Source organism: Balaenoptera acutorostrata, chromosome 12, assembly GCF_949987535.1.
Source record: "Balaenoptera acutorostrata chromosome 12, mBalAcu1.1, whole genome shotgun sequence".
Classification (NCBI taxonomy): Eukaryota; Metazoa; Chordata; class Mammalia; order Artiodactyla; family Balaenopteridae; genus Balaenoptera; species Balaenoptera acutorostrata.
In genome coordinates this window covers 81,546,503-81,556,090 of record NC_080075.1, presented here as the reverse complement: position 1 = coordinate 81,556,090, position 9,588 = coordinate 81,546,503, and the positions used below count along the sequence as shown (strand labels likewise).

The following is a 9,588-nucleotide window of genomic DNA, read 5'->3' as shown; positions in this document are numbered from 1 at the left end:
AGGATGGCTTCTCATGAAAAGTAAGATCCAAATTGTCAGCCTGGCATTCAAGACCCCACACTATATCTTCTCACCCAATCCCAGGTTCCCTCAGCTCGTTTGTTCTCTCTTCTAAGCAGCATAGCTTTTCTTTCCTTGGGGAATCTATGCTCCAATTTGACATGAAGTTCATTCAGGCATGTTTCAACTCACAGAGGGCTTATCATATCATCATTTCAAAAAGCAAACACTCCCCTAAAGGAATTTACTTTCCAGTTTATTCTACTTACTTTATTATGTAATGGCCTTGATAGAGAAGATGATCAGAAAGCTTTAACAGAGGTAGATCTTCAAGAGGAAAGAGTTTACCAGGTATTAGAGATTAGGGAAGGGCTTCAGAGACAATTGTTTGAACAAAGTTAAAAAGGGAAGGTATTCTTGGGCTTCCCTGGTGGCGCAGTGGTTGAGAATCTGCCTGCTAATGCAGGGGACACGGGTTCGAGCCCTGGTCTGGGAAGATCCCACATGCCACGGAGCAGCTGGGCCCGTGAGCCACAACTACTGAGCCTGCGCGTCTGGAGCCTGTGCCCCGCAACGGGAGGGGCCGCGATAGTGAAAGGCCCGCGCACCGCGGTGAAGAGTGGCCCCCACTTGCCGCAACTAGAGAAAGCCCTCGCACGAACCGAAGACCCAGCACAGCCAAAAATAAAAATAAATAAATAAATAAAGTAGCTATAAAATTAAAAAAAAAAAAAAAAAGGGAAGGTATTCTTGAGAAACAACAAAAAGTTTGCTGTGTGGTGCTGAATAGCCCCAGATAAGGACAGAAAGGTAATTTGTAAAATTTTAATGTCATAGTAAGGACCTTGTACATATCCAATACCAGCCAAAATTCTAATGATGGTAGGATCTTAAAATCATCCCACATGTGGAAAACCAATCCAAGACTGCTAAGCAAGGAAATTCCAGGATTAGATTCTCCTTATAAAAAGGAAGCTGGTGAGAGTGAGAAATAAGGAAAGGAAAAAATAAAGGCAAGAATCCAGTATAGAAGTAATTATTATAGCCCAGTGAAAAATGAAAAGGCCTGAACTTGGGTGGTGGCAGTTGAAATCAAACATGGAATTAGCAATTAACTGGATCTAGGAACTCTGGATAAAAGAATGAATGCTGAATCTAAGGCTTCTAGTTTGTACAATTAGCTAACTGGATAGAGGGACTTGTAGCCAAAATCAAGATTACAGGAGAAGGACCTGATTTGGAAGGCAAGTGGCAGATGCAGATAATAAGTTTCATTTATACATGTTAAATCCCAGATGCTGGAGATTATCTAGGTGGAACTACCAAGGGTGAAGTTAAAAATGTGTACCTGTTCCTCCAGTGAAAACCTGGTGCTAGAGATTGAAATACCATCAAGTTTGGGGAGTGGTCGAAACCTTGAGAGAATGTAACCATGTCATCTTGGCTTCAAGGTTGCCCATAAGCATCTTGGTTCATGATCTTGGTTGGCTCCATGAGCCTTAGGAAAAGAAATTGTAAACCAATCAGAGAAAAAATGTTCTGATTCTCTCAACCAGAAACTTTAAAAGGAAATAGAACTGAAGAGAATGAGACCACTTAGAATTTAAATTCAGTGTATGTTTTTGAAAATAACCCACAAATAAAGAAAAGGGAAGGGTATTATATAAGAAAATGTTAAGAGAGGATTATTCCTGAGTAGGTCAAAGGCCTAATTAACTGGGTACCAGTAGATCTGGAAAGTTAAAGAGATGCAAATTCTCCACATGAGATGAGGAGGTAGCTGCATTTCTGCTTCCTGGGAGGGGCCATCCCAGTTTTGCTGTAACAGGACCAGGAGGCAGAATGGTGAGCTCTACCTTCAGGAGTAAAAGCTGAGAGAAGAAAAAGGTTCCTACGATCACCTCAACGGAGTTAGGAACTAAAAGCCAAGGGGAACATGAAACTGGGAACTTTGATACTTCACTTTGAAATTTTGGCTTTCCTTTGCTTCTTTCTCACCGAAATCATCCATAAAGGCCTTATAATAAAAAAAAGCCTGTAAATGTATTTAGGGGTACAATAAAGAAGCAGATAACTCTCAGCGGACAAGACTATGCTCTGCTCTACAGTAGTCTGAAGAGAGGGAACCCAAAGAGATCAAGCAGGCGGGGATAGCCATTAAAGGAGAGAAATGCAAGCTGAATTTCTAGGTTCTACATCAAAGAAATAAAGGAGATCCTGAAATGTCAGCCTATAATTAAGAAAGGGGCCAAGAAATAGCTCTCATTCTCTCTCATATTTTTAAAGAGCATATTATGGAAGGTACCAAAAAGACAATGCATCTAATGGCAAAATATAGTGTGTCACATCTTTACCAAGGAAGGCTGGAATCCAGAAACCACTAAAATTTCTAGAGACAATCAAGGGGAATATTGAAGGGGTTCAACGGTCAAGGAATGGCTAGATCCAATACTCAGGTTGAATAATTCTGATGGGATAGAATTAAAGCATAATACTCAAACTTAAGTTGGCTTCCTCTTCTCCATGAAGAATAATCTCAGTTTGTTCATTCAAGAAACATTAATTAGCTTCTCGGCCTTTTGGCTAAGATCAAGTGAAGAAACATTAATTATACATGTATTTGTACAAACTACTGTATTAGATATTCACAGAAACACACACAGTCTCTACACTTCAAAGGGATCACAGTCCAAGGAAGGATACTAAAGCCAAGTGAAGACAAGGCCACAGACAAAAGTGAAGTCATATGAGAGCACATGGGCACTGTCACGCCCAGTCGAATCCCCCAACCCTAAAGTGTGATATACAGCACAGACCCACTGCTTGTGTCTCTGAGGCACAGAAGGGGATGAGGGAGATGCCCAAAGACTGGAAATGAGCAAATGTAATGACAGAAAGAAAAAAATATACGCCTCATCAACAGAAGACCCACAGGTTGATATATTTAGACTGGTCCGCTGTCAGGGCCAGCCAGGCTAACAGGGCCAGAGGCTACATCTCGGCTGCATTCTGATTCTCTGTTGTTCCTTCCTCTTTCACATAGACTCCTGGAAAAAGAATTTTTGCTCCTTCTTATGAAGTGACAAGACACAGTGGAAATAGCACAGGCTTAGCAGTCTGACCAATCCCCCATCCTTCACTTGTTATCTACATGATCTTGGCTACATTTTTCAACCTTCCTGAAACTCTGTTTCCTCATCTATGAAATGAGAATAAAAGTTCTGCCCTTAAGTTTGCTGTAAAGATTCACTGAGAAAATAAATTTAGTATTTAGTTCAGTGTTTGGCAAATAAGAGCTAATCGATAAATATTATTCGTTATTATTACTGTTATCCCTTTGCCCTCAAGTACAAGCATACTTCCCTTACCAACTTCTGTCTGGTGTAGTTTCTCCCTGTTTGGCTAGGAAGTCACACAGATGTATTTTTTTGTAGCAGCTATAGCAACTCTGCCACCATCATAGCTCAGGAGATGATTGTCGGATAGGAATTGTGGACACAGTTCCCCAGCCTGAAGACCTTGGTGGTCCACTCCTCTCCACGCTGCCCTCTGCTGACCACAGACAGTCACTGCAATTGACCTTTCAGGTCCTAGCAGTGTCAGACTACAGGAGAGATCCTTCTCGCTGACAGATATCTAGAATTAGTTGTTGATAAACAGGTCATTTATAGTCATATAGCAAAGAAGGAGATGACCACCAAGAGTCAAAATGGACCTATTAAGAAAATATCTCCTGTTAAATTAACATCATTCTTCTGTGTAATGGCATTATTAGTCTGATCATTAGAAAATATATTAAACAGAATTGCCATAAAACACTTGCTAAATGTTTTCTAATAACCTTGTGGAAAAGATGTAACTATTAGGTGAAATAAATATCAGACAGGAGGCTCCACGGCATGGATGAGTAATCAAACTGTAGAATTTATGTTAATGAATCTTGAAGGTTGCCCCAAGGCCCCATCAACAATCCTATCCCACTCAACATTTTCATAATTGACATGAATGAAGATAAAAGATATATCATATTTTCCAATGATACAATATTAGGCTGAACAGCTCATGTGATAAACAGACTCCACCTTCCAAAAATCTCACCAAACTCAATTTAATAAATAGTTACTGAGTTGCCTCTATCTTCCAAGCACTAAAGATAGATTGACAAACAAGGACTCTACCCTCATAGAGTAAATGCCTTGTGGGAAATTCAAAACTGTATTTGGAATAACCTGAATTAAAATATTGGAAAGCAAGTTATTTTTTAATATTTGGCCTGAACAAAACATACCTGTTGAAAGATATAATCCACAAACAACTAGTTTGCAATACACAGTCTAAATCAGCAATATTTACTCAGTGACTAAAATCACTATTTAATCATAGGTGAAAGTCACAGAAGAATTCATATAAACGTGAAAGCTCCCTGGACATCTGTCCTAGTTGGACCATATATGGGTAATTGTAAAATGGACGGAAACCTACGCTGACAAGCTAGAGAGCGGCCACAGTTTGGTGACCAAGAGGGATCGAGATATCTTGCCTCAGGAACACTCAAAAAAGATCATGTTTGTTGGGTTAGAGACAAGAAAACCAAGGAAAGAGGCAATGTGTGTTGTGTATGTGTGTGCACACATGTGGGCATATTTGTGATAGGGATTAAGAAGCAGGGTAGCTTTTTTCAAACACTGATGATATGTCATATCCTTCACCATAGTGGACTGTGGTAGACGGATACAGTTTTCACTACAAGTACACTTTCCTTTCACTGTGTCTTCTAGTAATGGAAGCCTTTTTCCTGTGGGAAATTTATTCCACATCGTCCAGGTAGGGCTAAGTGCTAAGCTTCCCCCACTCCAAGCAACACCCAGCTCCGATTTGGGGTGTCACATGACCCTAACCTTCTTCCACTAAAGTTTTGCTAGTGTTATCAGGAAAAAGGCACTTTTCATTTCTCTGAGAGTCCCACTAAGGCTCACATAAGCCAGGGGCTACCAAGGATCATCTTTTCCATCACTTAGAGCCCAACAGAGAGGGGAAAAAAAAGAACTAACGGAGAAAAGTAGAGCTCAGAGATTTAAAGAGGGGAATTGCTGTGATATGGTTTAAGTACCAGTATCCACCTTACATGATGTTAGACCAATCACTGTATGTTTTCAATAAGTTATCTTTTTGTTTAAGGTACTTTGAGGGGGTTTCTATTATTTACCCTAAAAAAATCCTGACCATTATTTTCACTAAACACTAAGTACTTTATGAACTGTGTCTTCCTTACTCATCTTTATAACCCAGTGTGAAGTAGAGACCTTAAGATATAGTAAGAACTAAAAAAAAAAGAAAAGATATAGTAAGTACTCAGTAATTGCTATGATAAATTGAAGTGAACCAAAACTTCAAGGAGGCTGATTTTGACTCAGTTAAGGGCAGTCTTCCTAAAGACTGGCATTGTTATGGACTGACTGTGTCCCTTCAAAGTTCATATGTTGAAACCTAATCCCAATGTGATGCTATTAGGACTTTTAGGAGATGATTAAGTTTCGAGGGTGGAGCCCTCACGAATGGGATTAGTGCTCTTATAAGAGACCCCAGAGAGCTCCTCTGTCCCTTCTGCCATGTGAGTGCATAGCAGGAAGTCAGTCATCTATGAACCAGGAAGGAGATCCTCATCAGACACCAAATCTGCCGACACCTTAATCTTGGACTTCCCAGACTCCAGAACTACATGAAACAAATGTTTGTTGTTTAAGTCACCCAGTCTATGGCAATTAGTTACAGCAGCCCGAACTGACTAAGATAGGTGTGGTTCAATATCAGTACCACAAAAAGCATCACTAAAGGTGTTCAAGCTGAGACTGTGACTGTTCAGGCTGCTGAGGGTGGGTACTTGGGGAAAGCATCCTATAAGCGGGTTCCTTCTGGTCCAGGGTCTGTGATTCTAGGTAATATGTACCTTCTTTCCACCACTGAAAATACCCTTTATGTTGTTTTTCTATCAGATTTCATTAAAATTAACTTATCTTTTGGCCTTTTATTCATTTGCTTTACTCTTTAAGTTCTATGAAACAGTAATTACTGGAAAGGTTGGCATAAGGCAAGCTGAAAGAAAACTGAAGCAGCACTGCGAATAGCCCCGTTAAGCATTTTGTTTAGATGTTTGTCAGTGATTGGAGATTGACAATCAGCACACACAGAGTGGGAAGAACTAAAGTTGGCTCACAGGTTCCCCGAAGGGTGGAGTCTGAGCAGAAGTGCTTTCAATTTCTCACCCAGAAGTCTGGCCTATAAACGTGTAACGAACTCTTGAGAGGTTTTTTTTGTTGTTGAAGGAGAAACACTGGGAGCTGTGGACCCCACTGGAATCCTAGCCGTTGACTTATCTTTAGTGAATAAGGATGAAGAAGCCATCTATTTCTTGGGAAATTCTCTTGGCCTTCAACCAAAAACGGTTAAAACATATCTGGAAGAAGAACTAGATAAGTGGGCCAAAATGGGAGCCTATGGTCATGATGTAGGGAAACATCCTTGGATTATAGGAGATGAGACTATTTTAGGACTTATGACTGACATTGTAGGAGCCAATGAGAAAGAAATAGCCCTAATGAATGGTTTGACTGTTAGTTTACATCTTCTATTGTTATCGTTTCTCAAGCCTATGCCCAAATGGTATAAAGTTCTCTTAGAAGCTAAAGCCTTCCCTTCAGATCATTATGCTATTGAGTCACAGCTTCAACTTCATGGACTTAACATTGAGAAAAGTATGCGGCTTATAAAGCCAAGAGAGGGGGAAGAAGCACTGAGATTAGAGGATATCCTTGAAGTAATTGAGAATGAAGGTGACTCTATTGCAGTGATCCTGTTCAGTGGTCTGCACTTCTATACTGGCCAGCTCTTTAATATGCCTGCCATCACGAAAGCCGGACAAGCAAGGGGTTGTTCGGTTGGCTTTGATCTGGCACATGCAGTTGGAAATGTTGAACCCACTTACATGAGTGGGGAGTTGATTTTGCCTTCTGGTGTTCCTACAAGTATTTAAATACAGGAGCAGGAGGTCTTGCTGGTGCCTTTGTCCATGAAAAGCATGCCTATACAATTAAACCTGCGTTAGTGGGATGGTTTGGCCATGAATTAAGCACCAGATTTAAGATGGATAACAAACTGCAGTTAATCCCCGGGGTCAATGGATTCCGAATTTCAAATCCTCCCATTCTATTGGTCTGTTCCTTACATGCTAGTTTAGAGATCTTCAGGCAAGCAACTATGAAAGCACTGAGGAGAAAATCTGTTTTGCTAACTGGTTATCTGCAATACATGATCAAGCATCACTTCAGCCAGGATAAAGCAGAAACCAAGAAAACAGTTGTGAACATAATTACTCCATCCCATATAGAGGATCGCGGCTGCCAGCTAACCCTAACATTTTCTATTCCAATTAAATATATTTTCCAAGAACTAGAAAAAAGAGGAGTGGTTTGTGACAAACGGGATCCAAATGGGATTCGAGTGGCTCCAGTTCCTCTCTACAATTCTTTCCATGATGTTTATAAATTTATCAATCTGCTCATTTCTGCACTTGACTCTGCAGAAACAAAAAGTAGCCGAGTTTTCCATAGCAACTTAAGCAAATAATATGGAAAGACTGTGGTTATTTTATTACTATTATTCAAGTTTTTGGCGGTCAATTGTATACTTCACAGAAAAACAAGACAATTTTTTTAAGGGTCTGTGGCCTTGAGATATCTGCATGGCTGTCCAATTTCTTGGTGTTTGGTGGATCACAGTCTTTACCGGTGCAAGTATTATGTACACAGTCTTGATTAGCTGTCATATTTCATTGTTAATGAAATGTTTTTTGTTGTTTTAATTTATAATTTGACTGACAACTTCACAATGTATGTGGAAATTTTTGTGTCAATTTTAGAAATATTTCTTTAATTTTAATTTACCAAAGAGTTTCTTATAGGCACTGTAGTTGAACAGTCTGATGTATGTATGCTTTTTACAATGTTCCATGTAACTCCAATCTGAGGAACAGAAAATGCATTTTCTAGGGCAGTGGATTTCAAATATTTTGGTCATAATCCACACTAAGGAATACATTTAACATCAGAGTTTAATTTGTGTACAAGCCTTATTTCATTGATTCTAATACACAATTTTTTTAATCGTATGTTAACATCTGGTAAAGAAGAAATGTCTTTCAATTTTCATTCAGCAGCTTACAATTGCCATTGGCCATTCTTTCATGTTACCATCCCTGACATTACCATGATTTTCATAGTGAGTAGATATCATCCTAGATCTGGTTTTAAAAATGGTATATACAGCAAAAACAAAAGTTGCATAAATTATTTGCTTGTGCTTTCATATTTATTATTTTATCTCATTACAACTAATGTTGGTTGAAGCTCATTAAATTGATTTCTTTACTCAAAAAAAAAAAAAGAGATAGCATGTAAAACTATTTAAAATAAGGATAAAATCAGAACAAAGTTTAGTTATGTTTGAGGACTGTCTGAAGGAATGAATATATGAGAAGAAAAGTAAAAGATGGGGAAGACATAAATAAAAATTGGAATATTTAAGTGCAGAACTGTCAAGAACCAAACTTGTTTGATTTACTAATCTCCAGGTAGATACCACTGTATTAATCATATACTTTCATATTAAATGGTTTCCGTAATCAGAGCATCTTTTAAAAAAGAAAGTTTAAATGAATTCAATCTTTAATTTTATTGTCTTGACTATGCTCTCAAAATCCTATGTTGACTATTACATTTTTATCCTGGACATAAATAAATGTATAAACAAAAATCTGAAAACAAAGCAAAGGTTAAAGATTTATTATAAAATATAAGCCATGAAGCATTTTTACTGTCAAAACTGAGACTTTGCTTAGTGATTAGAAAATGTGATCCTGTATACATCGTTACCTCCACACCGGCTTAATGGTTCTGCATAGAAAGTAATCATCAGAAATGATCCTCATGGACCATTGTTCAAGTTCTTAATCTGCTTAGCAGTTCCTTCATGTGTGATTTACACTCTCCCTTATTGCCAGGCAGCCGCAGAAAACACCTTTTTTTTCTGGTCTTTGGGAATCGTTTTGTTGCAGTAGGTAATACCAACTCTGACAATGCTATGACATCACTAATACTATTTGTGATATGTGCTTGCAGCTAAATCCTGCCACCTTTTCTGCAGAGCAAACTTGACTCGTATCTATGCAGATAAAATAATAGCCCTATGTCCTCACTGAAATAAGTGAATCACTGTGATATTTCAGTAAATATTGAGAAGCATCTACTCTTTTTTCGTACCTAACTATCATCTAGAATTCTGTGTGACATGCACAGGCCAGAGATGGCAGGGTAGAAAGAAAAAGAGGCAGCGAGCCTGGGCAAGGGAGAAGATGGAAGAGGGAAAGAGACATATTGCAAAGTATAAGGATATGAGCATTTAGTTTTTATAAGAAAATTACCCCCGAGTTCTAGAATAAAACTAGTATTGCTATCATCTACTTTGCTACCCTGAAAAGGAAGACAAACGTGCTTACGGGAAGGAAAAGAAAAAATTATGCTACAAGATTTAATT

At 38.7% G+C, this 9,588-nt stretch overlaps 1 protein-coding gene across 1 annotated transcript; it reads left to right on the top strand.

Annotated features, from left to right (window-relative positions):
* Positions 1-905: 905 nt before the first annotated feature.
* LOC103006692 (kynureninase-like) lies at positions 906-7,625 on the top strand. The gene is given in 3 exon segments (XM_057557905.1): positions 906-978; positions 6,324-6,971; positions 6,974-7,625. Coding segments are annotated over 3 exon segments (1,371 nt in total). The 3' UTR covers positions 7,624-7,625.
* The last annotated feature ends 1,963 nt before the right edge of the window (positions 7,626-9,588 follow it).